This window comes from Anser cygnoides, chromosome Z (assembly GCF_040182565.1).
Source record: "Anser cygnoides isolate HZ-2024a breed goose chromosome Z, Taihu_goose_T2T_genome, whole genome shotgun sequence".
Lineage (NCBI taxonomy): Eukaryota > Metazoa > Chordata > Aves > Anseriformes > Anatidae > Anser > Anser cygnoides.
Window position 1 is genome coordinate 31,872,882 of NC_089912.1, and position 20,507 is coordinate 31,893,388.

General features: G+C 40.9%; 2 protein-coding genes across 9 annotated transcripts in view; one reads left to right on the plus strand and one right to left on the minus strand.

Moving 5' to 3' along the window:
- Positions 1-20,507, minus strand: part of IDUA (alpha-L-iduronidase) — a 53,358-nt gene that overhangs the window by 3,403 nt on the left and 29,448 nt on the right. For 5 of the 7 annotated variants that reach the window (XM_013188295.3, XM_013188296.2, XM_013188297.3 and 2 more), the window contains 11 exons: positions 11,242-11,324; positions 10,477-10,584; positions 9,693-9,788; positions 8,913-9,115; positions 8,314-8,493; positions 6,521-6,737; positions 5,711-5,926; positions 4,974-5,095; positions 3,621-3,746; positions 2,928-3,004; positions 2,069-2,169 (listed from right to left, as the gene is read on the minus strand). In XM_013188295.3, the coding sequence (XP_013043749.1) occupies positions 2,069-2,169; positions 2,928-3,004; positions 3,621-3,746; positions 4,974-5,095; positions 5,711-5,926; positions 6,521-6,737; positions 8,314-8,493; positions 8,913-9,115; positions 9,693-9,788; positions 10,477-10,584; positions 11,242-11,324 (1,529 nt within the window). The remainder of the gene's footprint in view (positions 1-2,068; positions 2,170-2,927; positions 3,005-3,620; positions 3,747-4,973; positions 5,096-5,710; positions 5,927-6,520; positions 6,738-8,313; positions 8,494-8,912; positions 9,116-9,692; positions 9,789-10,476; positions 10,585-11,241; positions 11,325-20,507) is intronic. The other 2 variants (XM_048051015.2, XM_013188298.3) reach the window with 2 other exon arrangements.
- Positions 1-20,507, plus strand: part of SLC26A1 (solute carrier family 26 member 1) — a 38,463-nt gene that overhangs the window by 242 nt on the left and 17,714 nt on the right. For both annotated transcript variants that reach the window (XM_013188293.3, XM_013188294.3), the window contains exon 2: positions 255-350. The gene's annotated coding sequence lies outside the window, so the exon portion shown is untranslated. The remainder of the gene's footprint in view (positions 1-254; positions 351-20,507) is intronic.

Genomic DNA, 20,507 nt, shown 5'->3' on the forward strand with positions numbered 1-20,507 from the left:
CTACGTAAGTGTGTCTGTACCTGCCTAACTAAAAATGATTATAAATTCCTCAAGGCCAAACACTAGATCTTTTTTTTTTTTTTTTTTATTCCCCATTTGCACCATGTACCTCCTCCTCTCTTCTTCTTAGGATTTGTGAGTAGTTACAGGATTGCTTTCACAGCATTCCCTTTGGAATGAGGCTAGGACATCTCTACTAATTTCCTTTTTTCTGACTCACTTGAATTCTGCCTATTATTCTGCCTTTGGGACAGGTTATATGCAGACAGGATCAACAAAGAAGCAGAACAAGAAGTATGCAGGCTGACTGAAAACCCTCTGCTCCGGTGGCAGGACGACTTACTCCAAAGGTATGTGAGTTCCTGTTCTGCAGCTCTCCTGGTTTTCATCCTTGATCCAGTTCAAAGAACACATCCTTCACTAGCAGACACTTGAACTTCACAAACGATATAAATGTTTGTGTTTTTTTCTAATTTATTTACTTGACTTTTATGTGTGATTTAGTATTTTATGTTTTCTTTTCTTAAAGGAAAAAAAGAAGGCTAGAAATAATGAGTAAGAAATATGTACCTAGCTATAACGGTTGCAGAGATGGGGGACTTTTTCAGGCACTCCTTCTTTTTAATTTTTGAAACAAGCAAGTAAATCTGGTAGGTTTCCCAGATGGGCAGCACTAGATGATAATGAATTCTAATCTCAGAGATTTGCCCTGGCCATGATTTACAGTTTCTGGTTACTTGTGCAGCCTTTATGTTGCAACAAGAGCTCTGAATTTTATTATGTGCCCACTGCTAAAGCCTTTCTCAGGCTAAGATGAGCTTGTGTTTCTAGAAAAAGCTTCTCTGAATTGCAACTTACTAGTATCACTTTGAGGTAAGGTCTGTCAGTGTTTCACACAACTCTGATCAGTGCTTATTAGTAATTCTTGTTCGGCAGAATCACATTAAGAATTTGACCACTTATGGTTAAACAAACAAACAAACAAGAAAATAACAAAGAAAACATCACAGCCTTCTTTCAGCCTTTTTTATCTGGGTATGTCTGCATTGCATTTAGGCTGTACTTGAGGAGATATGACCACAGTCATGAGGAGTAGCTTTGCCTGCTGACAAAGATGAACTTCACTTCCCTCTAATGTGAAACCTCTAAAACTCAGGCAGCCAGTCAGGTCTAAAAAGAAGGCTCTAGGAAACAGCAGAGAGAGGAGTCTCTCCTTGGTTAGGTGTTCAGACAGCTAAAACAAACTGTCATACAGAAGGACCTCTTCTGTTCTTACAAACTGGGGGCTTCAGTAGCTTAAGCCTGTCAAACCATATAAATGGGTTTAAGAACAGGGACAGATGACCAGGAGGAGAGCAGAAGTGCAAGCTTCTGCTGCTGCAGCTCAGAACATGATAAATGTATGACAGTCAACCCCTGCAAGAAAGGTGGATGTGACCTCACACTTGCTTGTGTGTTGCCAAGTCCTTTGGTAGTTTAACACCTCAAGACTCGGTGGTGCTAACAAATGTTATAAAGGCTGCTTGCTCCTACCACCCTACACCAACAGGACTGTACAAATTGTATTTGCCACACACTCAGACTAACTCATGGCCAATATCTGTGGGAATGAGCCCAAACCTCAGCATTGTCTTGCTTTGAGTCAACAACCAAGAGTACAATGCCAGGATCAGCACAATGCCAAGTTCTGATCATGTGGAACAATTTTTTTTTTTCTCATTTTTGCATGCCTCTACACCCGTAACAACAGAGACAAAGGAGCTGCTTTGCCTCCCAGGGAGTTTGCCAGGCCCATGTCTGGGTGACTTTGGTTTCTGTGACAAGAATTTACTTGTAGCAATGTTCATAATAATGTCCTCATGACTATTTTTCAATAAATGTTTGTCCTTGAAAATAAGGATTTCACTAAGAATGTAGTCCTAAAGGAAGGGACATGCTCTTATTTGTGATGGGAACATATGTCACTAGCAAGTTACATGTTTTCAGTAGTTACTAAATGGAGTTTCACACATTTATCAGTGGAGTTATTAACATGACAAATTATGTGATATGTGTGTTTTGGCCTTACCTGGACTGTAGACCCAGAGAGTGAATATTGTGTCTTTGGCATTAATCCGCTGGTAGGCTTTTCCATCTGGTGAGAACTGCACTTCAAATGTCTTTATACATCTAGAAAAGAAAACCAGATGAGTTGGTAAACACAACTGATAATGCAGTGAATTATCAAATCTTAATCTCAGAGACATTTCAACAAAGGCCAAAAATAGAAAATATTCAGTTGACTCACGGCTATCAAATGCAGGATGGCATGAATTGTCTATATTAGGAGGAATCACAGCTCCAACAGGCCACAGAAGAAAACCCAGCCTGACTTGCAATATGGGGTACTTGTGGCATCACAAACTGGTAAGCCTTTTTTACTCCCAGACCAGGGGTTATCAAAGCTGAAGTCTGACTTGAAAAGAAGCTGTATCAGTGCTTCCTGAGGAACTCTGGATGCATATTGGGCCACTGTGGATAGTTCATCTACAGAAAGTTCTATTCCAGTATAGCTTGCTGGATCAAGGAACTGGAGGTTTTCTCTTCCAACCTATATCCTTATGGATAATTCTACCTAAGCACCTGTTAGTACAACAGTTTTTATCATGAATCTTCCTATGTGCTATGCTGAAGGAAAGTCCCTCAAAAATGTCCTTGGATGCTGGTGAGCAGCAGGCAGATTCTCTTGCTCAGACAATAAATTAGTCAGAATTACTTTCTTTAAATACATAGGGATTCTACAGTTCATTTTGTCATGCAAATGTACTGTAGCATCACTCAAGGAGCAAGTAGTCATTAACTAGTAAACTTGTTTCACTTTGAAGGACTGGTGGCAATTTAGCAAGTCATGTGTTGGTTATACCCATTGCATTTTAAAAGGCACTTACTTTGAATTTACACAACCATCGTCCCACAACACAACAACCTGTCCTTTTGTGAGAGGGATGAAACGAACACCAGTCACCTGTCCAAAGACAAATGCCCATATAAGAAAGCTGTACAAACCAATCAGTAAGGTCAGATGTTCTGTCCTCATCCTACCTTCCTGAGTTTTTCCTTTGATTCTTTCCATTGAGACTTGGATTAAAAGACAAAACTCCTAGCTCTGCAGCTTTGGAGACTAGAAGTCTCCAACCTCTATACCTTGCAGAAGACCTTCAGAGGCTCTGTGCACCACTATGAGCATGGTTATCACTTGGGACTGAACAAGCAGATACAGATATCTAATCTAGGACAGGCATGATTTCACTTCATTTTTAGCTATGAATTATTAACTGGAGAGCTGTTGTCAAGCCTGGTAGCACATGACATAATTTTAAAACAGAAACTGTATTGCTGCGTTATTATTTTCCTACCATTGGTAAACTTGCTTTTATCTCAGTGATGGCTCCTATCACTTGCTGTGGAATGCTTTATCTTGAATTACGCCTTGGATAGCCTTCTTATCAAAGGAGAGAACTGTTTATTTACTAAGTGTACTGTGGTACTTTTAATAAATAATAGGCCCAAATGCTTAATGAGATTTGAAGAAGGAAGCAGTTTCTAATTTGGCGAGTCTGTTGGTAGAACACCACACATACTTGATCAGGAACAGAACTGGGTCTTGCACAGATGTGGATGAGAAAGACTGAGGGAACGGGGAAGTCTTGCTTCAGTGTCAGGATGCCACCTTCAGGAAAAGTGAAGGGGCCTGTTGCCACTGGATCCTGTGGATTCAAAGACAGGCCTTGTGAATAATCTTCCATTAACATTACGGAATGTAATATCTAACTGTTACATCAGTGTAAAATGAGTGTGTATTTACTTAGGGGCTGTAAAAAAATTCTAGTAGAGTTGTAAATATGTGCTGATACATGGCTTATAACCATCGAAGTTCTTCAACCTAGCAGACTCTTTTCTATTTTGGCTGTATTCCATCTCTTCACAAAACACACATATTATGTCCATCCCACAAAATACTAGGCCACAATGCCCTATAGCTGCAGTCTGCAGGTTTAATTAACCTCTCAGGCATGCCTTTCAGGCTCTCAGGTCTTTACAAACTGCGCCACCTCTTTGCTGTAGATCTCCAGTGTGCACTGAAAGTTATTGCTAGCTACAACAGCCACTCAGATGAGGTTCCACAGGATGGCCAAAAGGATTTAAAGCCTTTCTGCTGTCTTGCCAAAGGAAAACCTGATGGCTCCTGTAGGATCCCATAGGCCTTAGCAATAGGGGTTTATAGTGATTGGGAAGAGATGACACAGTACTACTGTACACCTAAGTCAGAAGGCAATTACTGCCTGTGAGCACTGAGGTGGTAAAGGTGGTCTCCTTTGTTTTAACCCATGGGTCTGAATGCTATGCGAGAATGAGCTAAAATTAAATGCCACTCACATATTCTCATACACAGTAAGTAATCTGGGCATGGCTTTCCTCAGTGAGGGGGGACACCTGAGAACTTATTCCTCAGTCCCCTCTGGGGTGAAATCGGAATTGGTGAGGATGAGGGGAAACTGCAGGCCTCCCCAGGAGCCCCTGAGAGGCACAAGGAGAGGCCAAGTGTCTTCTGAACTAGTACTGGGTAGTTTCCACCTCACGTGGCTGTTTGTTTTCTGTTACAGAGGGTTTTTCTTTTCAACTATCTGCTGAGGCAATGTGACCCTCCTGTAATAGATGCAGGGCCATGTGACCTATTTGGGGCCACTAGCAGAGAAGCTAGTGATCTACATTTAGTCTCTTGTATAACATGAATGCAAAGCTATCAATTGTCTGTGAGTTACGCTTCTCTGCATGGCTGCAAGTCCATTTTCAAATGCATAAGAGACGCACACGACTGTGGACTAAGGAAAAAAATTTGACTACCTGAGCTGATGCCTTGTCTCTTTATCTTTAATTAACCAATTAACAACCACTTTAGCCACACAACACTTCAAGGAAATACACGGTCATACCTCAGCATCCCTGATTTGCTGGAACTGCTCTGGGGACGGAAAGTCAGGGCTTCCTAGTTCCTTCCACTTCAGGTAGGGATTGGTTTGGTTGTTATCCAGGTAATACGTCATATACACTGGCTCTTCAGGAACACAAATGAAAGAAAGTAAACCCTTCATTTGGATTTAAATACCAACAAGAATAAATTTAGCAGAAGGTGCTGATATATACATTCGCAAAAGCGATTTCAGCACTTTGGAGCCTGGCTTCCAGTGGAAAGTCATGAGGATAGGGTTAGCACTCTTATGAGGTTCTACAACCCAGCCTGTATTTTCCAAGTTCAAATTTTAAGTTATTATGTCCACATCCAGAATTGAGGCCCACTTATTTTTTCGCAGAGGTGCTGCATGTATTTGTTGGACAACTGCATCAATTGTGTAATAGTGTGGTCATGTTGGCTACCTTGGAGTGATCTTGGTAAGGGAATTTGTTGCCTGGCATTATCCAGCCAAGATAAATAGCTTTCTGAGAAGGTAGCATTTGCAGCTGTTGTTAAAGACAGGGGCAAAGTGGAAAGAGTTTTTCCTACAAGAGCACCATCATATCTCAGAAAAAAATGGGAGTGCCCAAAAGATGAGTGAGAAAGTTAGCAAATGAAACTCACTCTCGCCAGGAAAATAAACTCATCAGAAGTTTTTCAGCACACGTTCTGCCTTCATAATCAATTATGTGAACTGCCTACATGATGTTTGCTTACCTCTAAGTTTGGGGAAGTGGGTGGCATTCACTGTGATAGTGCTGATATTGGATGAAGTCCTGTTATCTTCACTTGAATAAATCAGTAGAGTAGCTTGCCAACTGTCAGAGGGCTGCAGCTCACTTGGGTTGTGCACAGATGCCAGGACACCAACTGAGTCGTTTTCAGTGCTTTCGCCTTCACTGCTCTTTACTTCTGCAAAGATCTGTTTTTCTCCTTTGAAAAAATGTGACAACTCTTTAAACATAACTGCTAGTCTACCCAACTTCTGATATAAAAAAGGTCAAAACATAGGGATCTATAGGTTGAGTGGTGTTCTAGCTTTTTTTTTTTTCAGGTATAGCATCAGTCAGGATTATGGGTGGATTTTATTACTGCAGAGCATGCACATACCACAGCAGGTCTTATGCTTAGCAGTTCAGCTAACAAAGTCTACATATGTAACAGTGAATTAGGATCTCCCTTTAGTAGGCTGCATGTGTCTTACAGCTGTAGGCATTTATTAAAGTCATTTGCAGCCTGAAGTGATAGCACATGAGGAAGTACCAGTCAACTAAAAAGAGTGGTTGGCATGCAGAATTTGTAAACAAAGCAGTAGATTAAATCAAAGAGATGACAGACTGTCAGGAAGATTCTCCTGAGCTATTAATTTCTCAGAGGAAATGAGAGTTCATTTTTGTAACAACCACAGCTGGGTAGGAGAAATCTGGCTTTTATCAAGAGTGAGATGGCTGACCCAATCTCTGTCATGCATGAAGCTCCTAGGTTGATGAAGTTACTGATGTGCTCTCTCCTCGGTGATTACCATACCTAGCAGTGCCAGCAAGCCCATGACAGTTAGCACTGGTTTCCGCACCATCTGGACATGAGGTGGCTTTGTATTGTTCATCTGGAAACGTGCTGTCAGAGTCCGCTGTGTGAAGTAATGGGGGTAGTAGCTCAAGAAGGCATTGTCATTACTCAGTAGTGTATAGTTGATGGTGTTGTTGGCTTTGGCAATAAGCAGGTTTTGATGCTGGATGATTACCTGCAAAATCATGGAGAAAATGGAACTTCATCGCGGAAAAAAATCCAAAGAAAACACGATATCTTTATTTATTTTTTATTTTTAATCTTTACGGCGTATTAGAAGGAACTGTCACTCTGTCATTTAGAAAAGTGTGAAGAACAAAACTGTTCTTCACACCTCTTGAAGAAACTATTTTTAGGTAATACATTAATCACGGGAAAATTTGAAGTATCCACACAGTTTAGGCAATAAAAATTCTCTGAAATGACTACTACTAGTAGTTTGCATAAATTATGAATATGTTTCCGTGGTGACTGAACTACAAATGATATTCCTCTGTTTTGAATATTGGATTAGTAAACTGTATTTATTAGCTGAAATAAATGTAAATGTAAAAACTCCAAATCTGGAGTTACTTTGTAGCCATTAGACTAGTGTCTATAAGTTGGTCCCCCATTCCATTCCTCAATCAGTAGTTTTATCCTTTTAGTGCTAACAAGGAATACATTCTCTCTCAGTATTGCACTGGTCACTGGGCTGTTCTGCAAAATGCCGGAGTTCCCAAGCTCTCTGTTTACCAGATTGTGCCTAGATATCAGAATCAAACACTACTTCAGAAAGCTGACAACAGAGAAGGTCTCATAATTGTGACTCTGAAGAAAGTGCATTTAACAACACCAGGCTCCAGCTCCTATCTACCGAAGTGTTAATTTTCTGTTGGATAGGTCTTTTTTATCCCTTCATAACACCATGTCACTATAAACACTGCTCTTTCTCTCAAAAACTCCCTGCAGTGCAGCCAGTGACTTACTGCTCTGGAGAAGAATCCTTCTGTATGCAGGCTAAAGGAGCTAGAAGCCTTTGTTCGCAGGCACAGCTGACAACACGTATCCCATTCCTGGGTGACACACATGCTCCCATGTTTGGGAATTACTGCTTTGCACAGGTGTGTTTGGACTCTGGATGCTCTATAAGGTAGTGGGTCACAAAACAGGCATGCAGTGGGAACTGTTGCTTTGTAAGGGCAAGACCTGAGCTTGCCCTGGGACCAGACTACAGTTCCTGCAAGGGCAGGAAAGGTGAGCATTCTCTTCTCCTGCTTTTCTGATCATGAGCAGTATTAGCAGTAATTAATACGACCATATGTAGAGAATCATTATCAAAAGACAAAGAATGGGCTTATGCTTAGAGCTCAGTGGACTTCATAATTATACCTGATGTCCCTTGACAAGATAAACTTGTGAAGAGACTGGGAAATAATCCCACAGAAGTGAAGTGACAGCTTGGAGAGAGAATGTGTGGGTATAGTCTTATCAGGTGGATTTAACTGGGAAATTGTGTACAATACCCAACACATTCTTCAACATATGGATGGCTAGTTATTGGTTTTTTTTTTTTGGGGGGGGGCCAATGAAGAAAATTTATACAAAGTAAATAAAGCTACTGTTAACAAACTGTTCAGGGAAACACCAGCTATATCTTTTAGGCTCTCTATTTTATCTCTATTATTCTGAGTAGTCAGAAAAAATGACTCTAAGTCTACTTTTGCAACTGCGTTAACAGTTCAGAAGACCCTACTGTGACAATGTTTTACCTTTACAACCATAGCTGCATATGTCACATCAGCTCGCCACAGCTGTGGGATGGACCATCCAACCATAGGATCTGCTTCATCATTGTATATGGGAACAGAAGCAAAATTTGGAAACAACTTCTGAATTTGTCCAACTGCTTCCACTTCTTGTTCCAAGATGTAGAGAGAACGCCCACCTCCCTGCAACAATATTTCATATCTGCGTAGTGAAAGTGAGCAAACAATAGTAGAGACACAACATGGAGACCTAAACACATTATGAAAATATGTTACTGGAGTCCCTGAGGAGCTGTGGACCACAGAGTATTAGAATCTTACACCTAATCCACTACAGTATCCGCTGATTGTATGAGCTCCTCCTAAAACATAAAATGGAAAAGATGTAGAGGAGCTGAATCCCCGTGGGCATTAGGCATAGGCCTTTGAGTTGAAGTCTTGCAACTGACCATCTTCTTCAAAATTTCTTTAGAATAGGTAGCTAGTTATGATTCCTGATATAGGTTGCACACTCACCTAGGAATCAATGTCATAAATCAGAATAAAATGTAAGTTGGACTAAACTGATTAAAAATAGCTTTAAATTGAAGTCTTGGACCAACCTTCTTATGAAGAGAGATGTAGTCCAGCCTTACACCAGTCTCCCCTGTGAAGAAGTTGGTTCCATTGTAGCAATGACGCAGAAGACTCCAGCATATGGGTGACTTGGGAAAAGGGTGGAAGGAATCTCCAGGCCCTCCAAATTTTAGTAGAGGACTGGCTGCTCTTAATCCTTCTGAGCAGGCATCGTAATAGTTGAGGAACCCTGAAGTCCAAGCAGATACATGTATCAACAATAATAACTCAAAACAGAATCTTGATCTAAAACTATGGGGAGATATTATAACTCTTTCTATTTTTGCATTTATTGGCAGGACCTCACAAGCTGAGTCTACTCTTTCCTAGGCAATGACAACATGAGAAGACATGAAAACCTCTGCTGCATTCACAAGGTTCTTTCAAAGGTCTTGTGAGGACAGGTTCCCAAAGCATGCATCTATCAGTGAATGGTTTTCCCCTTACCCCACCCTCCATCCTGTTACTCCTCGTAAACTATTTTATAGTATTTTATAACCAATGAACAGGACTTAACAGTTTAACTCCTATTCTGTTTTCCCTGTTCTGCTAGCCCTGTATTACACTTATGCTCAAGCAGGGAACAGAGTAATTATTGTAGTAAGTAATATGACCTGAGCAAAAAAGATTAGATACACCTTCCACACTCCTTAGCTCTCCTATCTACCTTATTACTTTGCCAGCATCTCTCCTTTCTCACTATTTCCCACCCAACACACACACACTTCTCCCTTACTACACTAGTAAGTACACCAAAATATGCTTACCTTCCACTGTCATAGACACATTGTCAAAGTCATGGTGGTCTGGTTCATTCCAAGTTTCAAAATTCCATTTAGCAACATGCTCCAGTCTGTATCTATCTGTGTAAGAGGCCTCATTTATCAGTGAGTTGAGTGCATGTACAGACAATCCTATCAGTTAGTCATGTGCTATACATGAGGTTATACACCCTGTTATACTGCAGTAGGGTGTAAATTACCTATTTTTAATAAGCTGGCAAATGCAATTTTGGTGATTTCAAAATGATACTTCATTTTGGATGTAGCAATATGTGAAAAAGATGAAAGGACCACCAACACAAAACTGCAGTGAGGTGATGTGAATAATAGCTTTGTGGGTAGGGCATCCGGGCTAAGTGAGACTCAGGCTAAGGCTTCTGCTTTGTTGGAAATATTCGAAGCTGTCACGTTGGATGCATTCAGGTTATCATGCCCTAATGCGAGCTGGTGGTTTACAACCACAATAACATAAAGAAGTTAAAACTCAGACCCCAGAGGAAGGCCAAATGTGCTGCCTAGAACACACTCATTCAGGCTGTTGGACACGGAACAGAAAAATGGGGCAATAATCCCATTGGCTATTCTGGTATTTCCTGATATCTGGTATATCTGGTCTTTCCCTGTTTTGTGATGAATACCAGTGTCATGAAATTGAACACAACCCAGATTTTTTCGAGGTAGTTAGAAAGGATCACAACAGAATAAGTTTTTAAAACTTAAAACACATAAGAATGTGTGGTTTTTTTGTTTGTTTGTTTTTGAAACTTACTTATGTATCTCCTGGCCAGAAGTGTAATTAAATTTCTCCATCTTACTGCCTGCTCTTTATCTTCAAAATTTAAAAAGTATCCTGATGGATTTCCCATCAATTCAAATCCTAAAATATATATAAAAGATTAATTAATTAATTAATTAATTTATTAATTTATTTATTTATTGTGAATGATAATCCCTTTTGATTAGCTAAAGGGTTATTGCATTATCTGAAGCAACCTTGTTAGTGAAGAAACAGAGATAACAAGCAGCATCATTTAGTAGGTTTTCTTTCCTGTTTCTACATGTCCCCACTGGGAATATTTCAGATTTGAGGTTGCTCGCTCTTGTTACTTGTTGATGACAATAGTAATCAATAATAATACTTACAATCACAAACTGAAGGTACAGGGTGAACATCAAACACTGCAGAAATACAGGGGAAGCTATACTTTGAGGACCTGCTTCTTTGGCCCCTTTGAGGCACAAAGTTAATGGGTACAAAACTTGCTCCTCTTCAAGAAATCTCATTTCCCAATTGGTACATCTCAGACTATTGTTGCAAGCAATGTAAAAGCATTTGTGTTGTCTTAAGTGCCCTAATAATGCTTTTCTTACACAGTTTACATTTACATGGACGTGAGTTAAATGCAAGCAGTAAAAAAATGAATTTTGATCAAAATCAGCTTTGGCAAAGCTCACTAATAATGGTTCTATCTGATGATTGCACAATATGGTCAAACAGATGTGGCTAGCAGTGAGGGGAGGGAGCTGCTCTTACCTGGAATTAACTTGTTTTCCCACAGGAGATCCATAAGGTTATCCAAGGCAGTAAAATTGTAGTGAAGTTTCTCATTCATCACTCTGAAGAATACAGGTGATAAAATGGTCCAATGTAAATATTGTAGCACTTGTTTGCAGACAAGCCAGATGTGTGCCTTCTTTTGGCTCTCAAAATTTACATATAACTAGGTTTCTTGCAACTGCATGCACGTGTTCTTGCTCTAAAGGGTGTTCACCATAAGCAAGCCATTTTTCTTGTCCAACACACACTGTTTCCCTATTCCAGCAGCAGCAACAGAAGTAATATAATGAGGTTGCTTGTTGGGTTTTGAGTGTTTTACAGTGTGTTAGGTTCCCTATCCTCCTCCCAAAGCAAAATTTACCGAGACTGTTCTTGGCTATCCTCCTTTTTCAGTTTTGAATTGATCACCTACTGACAGGCCAGCTGGTTTCCACCTCGTCTCATATGCAGTCTTTCTTAATGCTCTTTTATTTGCAATATACAACCGACGTTCCTTAAAAGTTCTCATGGGTTTAAAACGAGTTGAGAAAATAGCTCTATGCCTTTCAAAGAATGGTGAATTTATACACACAGTTGTAATTTGCCTGTAATTACCTGTAATTTTTACTTTATTGCTAGCATTCACTTACTATTTCTCCTGTACTTCTTGGATCTCTGGCTGCAACAATTTGTATTTCCAACTTGCTTTTGTATTTAGAAGTGGAATTCTGTCAGCCACATTTAAATATCTGAATTTTCCATATCTGAATATCTCAACTCGGGATATTCTATGATTCTGTGAATTCAAAGACTTAGTAAAAGCCCCATGATACATTCCTTTGTGTCAGCAATTCTTGCAGGAGTGCAAAATTCAGCAGTGCAAAATTGGGGTGTGCAACTGCATGGGAACACTGGAGTTCTTTTACCCAGGGGCTGAGAAACGCAATTTGCAATGATCTATGATACATTTGAAGATATACTTTAAATTCCTGAAAGGTTTTTCTCACATGGCACCCACTGAAAACAAATATAATGTGATATGTAGGTTGTGTACAGTTTCCCGTAACTTCTGAACGTGTAGCCTGATTTAGCTGAAATCTGACAGGGCAGGAAAAGTCTTGCAGTCTGAAGTATCAACAAGAAATTCAAAATTAACTGTTGTTGACAGTATTCTGTTAAGGTAACTTACTGCCATTTGGCACAAGTCACAGCTTTGGGCTGATGTCCAAATTCTGCTTCGGAATGTCCTGAGCAAAAGGTTTTGTAAGGACCCTTGGAGACTAAGTGCAGCCCTGGTAAGACCCTTAACGAAGATGTTTAGGGTCTTGCCATTATCTGTCAGAGCTGATTTCTCCATTCTTGCCGGAGAAACCTACCCTGGTACACTGCAGCCTGAGCTCTGCCTCTGCTGCCTTGACCACTTTGTCCTAGGCACCTTGCCTCTGCTTGGGTTGTACAAATGAACTGCAGACGGAGTGCCCTAGGTATGATAGAAGGGGGAGAGACAATCAGTTAGAGGGATTTTAACTGATCAGAGCTAGCACGGCATGCTGGGCACAAAGGGTAGAAAGTGGGAGCAGAACAGTCAACAGAAAATCTCTTAAATCACCGCTGGGTTCTGTGTAGAGATTCACAAACTCGTTTCTTTCCATGCCCTTAACAGGGAAGAAGGGGTCTGAGCCACTTAGACTGAGGGTTCTTCCTCTGTCCTCTCTTGCCAAGGGAAAGCTTCAGTTGAGAACCTGTAATAGTAATCTTGAAGGTCTCAGAGAAATAAGAAGGGCTGACAGAATTGCCTAGTGAATACAGAAGGGAACTGTGCAATGTAAAGAGGAGAAAGTGCCATCAGCATCTCTGACTATGACTTAGAGAGCAAAATAGAACAGGCAAAACAAATGTAATCCAAGCTATATCCACTGTACCAAACCCATCTGTGACATAACCATGCACATACTCTTAGTCCCAGCACGGTCACGCTCTTAGCAAAGACCTGAAGCTGGCTCGTCTCTTTTAAAGTATGTTCTTCCACCATGACAGACATTGTCGTGCCTGCAGCCACTGACAGGCTTGCAGCTCCTGCCAAAGTCAAACAATGCAGATGTGAAAGAAGAAAAAGTCAGATTTACTGTAGTACCCATAAGAGCATTTCAGAAGTTACTGTTGAACTAAAGAATGGCTGTTTGGAACGAGCTTTTTTTTTTAATTATTATTTTTTTTTGGCTTACACAGACATTTAAAAAAAAGAAAAAAAAAAAACGGTCTGTCAGTCCTATTCCAAAGTTCAAAGACAATTATTTTGTTGCAAAATGTAGTTGTGCTCCCTCAGATCCATTAACTATTTCCAGTTATACCCTGTGTTCTATTGAAATATTTGCTTACTTGCACACTTACAGTCAGTGAGCATAAGAATGATTAACTCTACTGTCTTGTAAAAACTTAATAACACCATTCAAATAATAGCAAAGGAACAAATGTCTTTCTGACTCCAGTCTAAGGGCTACACAGTGCTACGTGAAAATACACACATAAACAAAGCCTTCTGTCCTATGCAAGTACACTCAAGATCCCAGCAAATCTACATTTTTTTCTCCTATGCCCACTAAGTAAAATATTTAAAACAGAATGCCATTGCCAGCCATGACTGAGGTGGCAGTACATTATTTGCTGTGCTATGTCTGTAGGTGTAGAGGTACATCTTACTTCCTTTGGCTGATCTGCCACTTTATGAGAATATTTTCTTGCTTGCAGACGGATTAGTATGTATCCTGCTATTAACAAGATATGCAAGTTACAACCTTTTTCTATTTCAATATCTGAAATAATTTCTGTCAGGAAAAAATACATTAGAGGCGCTGCTTTGACATAGCACCAGTCATCAGACCAAGAGTTTGAATAGCTGCATGAAATAACGTTTTCCGGGCTCTTGAAAATTCTTGTTTGTATAACCAATTTATCTCCAACTTCAAGAACATAAAATGACTACTTGCCTGATATGATTGCCATTTTCACAGACCTTGTTCTTACCCTTTATAATGTTACTTTTCTGATGTGAAATGGATGTTTTTTTTAATGACCTGTATATGATCACTAGAATTCGGGTTGCAGGGCTGCATGTCATGAGGTGTCTGTAGGCAGTGCTGACTGTCAGTCATGAGGCACAGCAGGGAACTCGTAAGCTGGTATTAAATACAGACATTCTACATGGTGAATACTGGCTCAAGTGTCAGGCTGTTACCACACATGACAGTAAATATAATTTCAAGACACTGACGACAAGATCAAAACTCATCAACGCGGCTGTAAGAAACAACTGCAATAAGGCATTTGATGCAACTTGCAAACCTTTACCAATATTCAAACTCTTTTTTTGCCAGCTTCCTCCCTGATCTCTCTGCTCCTAAGTCATGGTTTCTAGATAGCTCTTCCTCTATTTATGAACAAGCAGAAGTCTCTGTACTCGTCATTTCAGCTGAATGCTTGCCAGACTGGGATTGCTCACGGTTTGCTGCTGGCTATTTCTGATGTGGAGCAGCAATCACTGCCCTGTCCATGCCTGGCTTTCAGAAGTTCCTCTACTGTGCTTTTCAGGGAGACTTGCCAGATAAGTCCTTCCTTTTCTTCAGTCACAACAAGGAACTGCACTTAAGCATTTTTACTGGCATCCTGGCAGCAATGTCTCTGTAATTCCCAGGCCTGAGGCTGCTATACTCCAGAGCCTGCTCCTGCTGGTGAAGTTTCTTTCCAGCCATTGCCATGGTCATGGTTCCAGGACCATTTGTATGTGCTTCTCTTGTGCGTCTCATGTCACAGCTGTGCTGTGAACATGAAGAGCAGTGATGAGTAAGGAAGGGGGCCTGCTTACTGCCACAAAGTCTTACTATTTTTTTTTCTGGAAAGATGGCTTGCTTTGTGGGCCATCCTTTGCTGAGTCAAAGGTTACAGGCCATTGTTAACAGCTTTCTGCAGCCTTTCCACATACTGGAGGAAAGGAGGTAATTATTAAGGTGTCAGCACCTTAGTTCACATGAAGCTCTGCTTCAGCTAGCACAGCTGTGGATTCTGCTCCTTAGCCTGTGGCTGTGGCTCCCCTCCTGTGCTCAGCAGGTTGCATCTGCCTCTTTTCTGACCTGGGCTGATCCCGTCAAGGGATATAGTAGCACACTCTAAAAACCTAATGCACACACAGACATTGGACCAAATATCTTATCTACAGAGAAGAAAGCAAGAAAAACAAAGGCAGGGAGTGTTTCTATTCCAGGTAATCTTCAGTCAAGTATTGAATCTCTGATAACACGTCAAGGTAACTTTATCAAACTTTAATGTAGTGAACAAAATTCCCCGGAAAAGGAAACACTGGCTGACCCCCATCGGTAGACCACAGCCCGGTTTAGGAATTCAAAGGTAGCACGTGAGGTGACCATCAACAGAGGTCTTCTGCTGAACAGAGCTTTGTCTAGTCTAGAATTGATGTGATCAGGAAGTATCTATATATCAGAGTAGTGCCCTTCTCCTCCAGACGTTCTCACTCAGCTCGTGTAGCCTCCCTTAGCACTCCTCATGGACGTAGTTAACACACAAGTCAGAACCTAATGCAACTTGATTTATTTTCACCAGTGTCTGAGAACAGCAACAGGGCCAGGTATGTCTGTTGCTTACATGCAACCTCTCTTCCAGCAGATTAGCTGTGGGGGCAGCAGGGCAGCAGAGCCTGCTTACATCCTCACTGGGAGCTCCTCATGGGAAAGACTGCTGGCCAAGTGGTGAATGCAGACAAAAAACAAGGACAGAAAACTGGCACAAGGTGTTGGCAGAGGTGAGGTGCAAATGACAGCTTAACAGTAAACGTAATTTTTCCACAGAGTACTGTCTGACCTCAGAAAATAAAGGTGCACTCCATGAGGGAGCCACCTAAAAAAGCCCCAAATCCATGGGAAGCTTTCTGCATTGCCATCTTATTTAGAGATAACTGAAGGTGGAGCCTGAGGTACTAGGCATACTAGGCATCCTGGTGTGGTGTCACCTGAGATAACAATCATATTACATACCCGTATTCATTTGATAGATGCTTAACTGTGTGCCAGACCATCGTTATGTGGCCTGGTAAGCTGGTTCATGCAGGCATACACTTCCTTGGCCATGGTGCCAGGATGTGGCCTTTGGCTAGGTGACACGGTCAAGGTTGTTCTGATGAGTATGTATGCACGGTAATTAAATGCCACCTCTCAAGTGTAACCAACTGTTGTTTTAGGTAACTAGTATAAGGAGAACCCTTAGAAACAGTGTCCTAAGGAACCGCTTACTGCCTTTTCAGTGTTCCTCATGACATTTTAAGAGAGCATGAATCTTCAGACCATACTTAACGTACACGATGAGCAAAGTGTCCCTATAACCTTGAGAGTTCAGCATCCAAAGCTGAGTCTTACTTTTTGCAGATGAAAGGAGAACTGACTCTAGAGAATATTCACTGGAAAGATGTAGGCACAGTCACTGATAAACTCTGTCGTTCAACCTTTTGCTGCTACCAGCTTCTCCAGAAGGAACTGTCTTCAGAAGTAACTGTCTTACTTCTTCAGCCAGGAAAGCAGTCTGTGAAGTGACAGTGAGCCACACAAGCTGTGGGCACAGCATCTTCAAGATGAAGGTCAAGAGTTTTAGACTGGCTATGTCAGCAAGTTTATCTTTTCCAAGAGGGCAGCTTGCTCCCCTCCAAGTCCTTCTTACAGCACAAAATAATCCTACTTCCTGTTTTTCACTTGACTTTTGGCAGCTATGAGGAGTGAAATGGAGACAGTTTAAAGTTCAGGCTGTTACAAAGACCTTGTTTGCTCCAAAACCACCAACTGTCTACATGAGATTCTTGTTCTGCTGAGTACTTTAAAACCTTCTGACCTTAGAAGCAGGTCCTACGGGACTGTGAGTAGTATGGAAATGATACCTCAGAGTATTCGAAGGGCAGGGTATTTCATTAGCATTCACCTTTCCAGAGGCTGCCTTCTCAGCAGTTATTGCTCCAGGTTTCATCAACATCAACCAAAAAAACTACTAAATTGATACCTCAGGTTTAAGCACAAGATCATTAATGAATAACTACGAAATCAGCAGGCTCCTGGGTTATTAATAAACAACACTCCCCTTCTGAACGCAGCTAGAAGCTGACAGTATGGTACTCATTCACATCAGAGCTGCTTCTACCATGTTCTTGCTCCACTTGCTCTAGCTTTTTACGGTCACTACAGGTATGGTAGTCGGCCCTCTTCTGTGAAGTCTTTGTATCCCCAAATGACCATGATCACTCAGCCTTTTGCAGATTCACAAACACTGTTTCTTCGTCCCTAGCAGTCCCTATGCAAAACATGGCCTGCGCTTTTCACAGGCTTTACAGAAAAAAAAGCTTCATTTAGACAATTTTTCAGAGCTGCAAGATCAAATATTACTAAATAATAATAATATCTAGCTAAAGAACTGGCATATTTTATCACTTCCAGCTTCATTTGTTAGCATTAATACCTCTTTTCGTTTGCTTCTCAGCAATACCATTTGTGTAAACAGGGACTGAAAATCTGCCTGCTTTGGTTATGGCACAGCTTCTGCACAGAGGCAGAATGCCAAAGACTTCAGCACATGCTGTGCCTCTCTCTGAGGGCAGAACTGGGCCTGTGCTAAGCATAATTCACTCACCCTGTAGAGTGAATGAGTCAGCCCAGCAGTAAGGGGAGGGAGGATGCATTGCCAAACTACACAGCCAGGCAGCATCCAGCCCTTGCTGATGTCACAGCCTGTCACAGTTAATCCATCCACACAACCAACCAGCACGATACATGCACAAAATGAAGGACGGGTATGAATCTTTGTATTTTAGGAACAAACTGGCTTCATACATGCAAAACACAACATTTGCTAATTTACTGGAAATCACTATCTCTTCTACAATCCAGCCAGGAGCTGTGCATTCAGCGGCATCTTTTTATTTTTAAATAAAATCAAAATTGAAATTCATTTTTGATTGAATTCATTCAAATTGAATTTCATTTATAGAGCATCTTAATTAATTTCTTTCCTCTTTGAAATCAGCATTATTTGATGTTTACCTTGCAAAGCAACTCACAAAATTTTTGTTATGATCTGGCTAAATCTCACATGCACAGAAGTGCAAGCAAACAATGAATGCTCTCAAGCCGCTGTTAATTGTGGCCTATGATTTTCCATTTCTTACTCAGCCTGCTTTTGTGAGCACAGTCTCAGTCCTTCCTTCAGCAATGTGCGTGTTGGTTAGGGGGGAAGAGAGAGAGGCAGACAAAGCATCAGCAGCTTCCTGTGCCAAGGTGAGTTAGCTTGCTAGGAAAATATTATTAGTCTGTTGTGTCTGTACCCCCCACCTCCCTCCTTTTAAAACAAATTTAAGATGTAAAAAGAAAAACAGGCTACGGAAGTGTAGAAATGGAGGTAACAGTTAAAGGCGTTTTGGTATCTGGCCTCTCCAGACATGTGAACATACCCTATCGGATTATCTAGGCATGGATAATTTGGTATGTCGTGAGATCTTATTGTGATCTCTTGTTGAGATTCGTTGAGCATACATCCATTTGTGAAGGGAATTAATCAAATAACGGTAAGCAGAATCCAGTAGCAGGAATTGGTTTTTGGCTGATTCTTGACTACAAATTTAAAGGCAATTTGATTGGTACGCTCAGCCACTTTGTAAGCCGGGCTGCGAGAGCAGACCCTCCTTTCTGACCGGTTTTGATGTGTGGAAGTGATTTGCTCCTGCAGAACACATGACTGCAAGTGAAATGTTTACTGTAGTTTTATGCTGTCATTGCTGATGCCACTATAAATAACGTCACCTATAAGCAAAATTTTGGAGAGTTGGGTAGGGAGATTAAATCCATAGTGAATGTTAAAGGACGACTTTGCAAATGCACAAAAAAAAAAAAAAGAGGAATGATGACCAAGTGCTAAAACTAGTTTGAGTGAAGCATGTAACTCCTTTTGGCATTGCCTGTGAAAGCTGTCACTGAACTTTTCATTCCAAGTGGCAGCTGACTGTTCTCTGTACATATCCAGCATTCTAACTCAAGCACCCAGTGTGATAATGCATCTTCACTGTAAGGAGTCTCCGTGGCACATATCAGACTTACTGGTTTAAATACACAGTACTCTTATTGTTACTTCCTCATTTTCACATCTTTATTTTCTGTTTGAGCTCCTTCTATTGTTTTGCCTGTTAGCTTTATGTGCAAACATAGTCCAAAAGTGCGTGAATCCAACTACTGCACAGGACCTGGCTTATTTACTGTTGTGTGGTAGCTCAACAAGGTGTTAGAATGGTTGCACTCCCTGCTGCCAAATATGCAATGAGAACTAAACTCAACAATGCTCTGTAAATTTGACAATCACTCACGTTGCTCATAGGCTGGACTCATATGCTGCAACTGGATCTGAAGTTTTGGACGAATGCAGTGTGCTGCATTTACCAGGTCTTCAGCTTTTGCCATCCTATGGTTCTCAAAACTTGTTTTCACTTGGTGAGATCTGTAGGGAGGAACCTGTAATGGGACAACTAGCAAACAGCCAGAGAAAAGCAAAAACATGGATGTCACACTGAAGGTGTGAAGATACTCAGCTAGCCTTCTCAGCTGATGTACTTTTCTAGTGTCCAGCTGAAGTACAGATTGAAAGTGGTGTCTGACTAAGCCCATCTGGATCTATTCACAGGACAGATGTGCTTTCAGGTGTGTCTTTCTATGTTAATCCTTTTCTGCCCTTGCCTCTACGTCTGATTTGAATATATCACTTATATGCAAAACAAAAAATTAGAAAGAATCTTCGATAAATGATACTGAGTTCATTTCCTTATTAAATGATGATGGCGAAAAGGCACAGTGAGTATGTCACCCACTGTCTTGCTCTTAATTTTTCAGAGTTTTTGTGATGAGAGGTTTCTGACAACTTCAGAACTGTCAAACAAGCATTATAACCCAATCTGGAAAGAGTAGCTCTTTAAATGGCAGGTGTGTCACCTCCTGGCTCTTGAATGCAAAATGTAGCAAAACATTTTACAATTAAGCAGATAAAACTAATCAATTGAATGGATAGGCAGTTTTCAGTGAAATACAAACCTACAGCTCTCTGAAAACTTGAGCTGATAATTCTATTATGAACCTGGCTTTGGCACTACAATTTAGGCTAGTGACGTATGATTAAACACGGCAGCAACAGTTCTTCCACTCCATGGTCTTCTTTAGTTCATGTACAACCCTTCT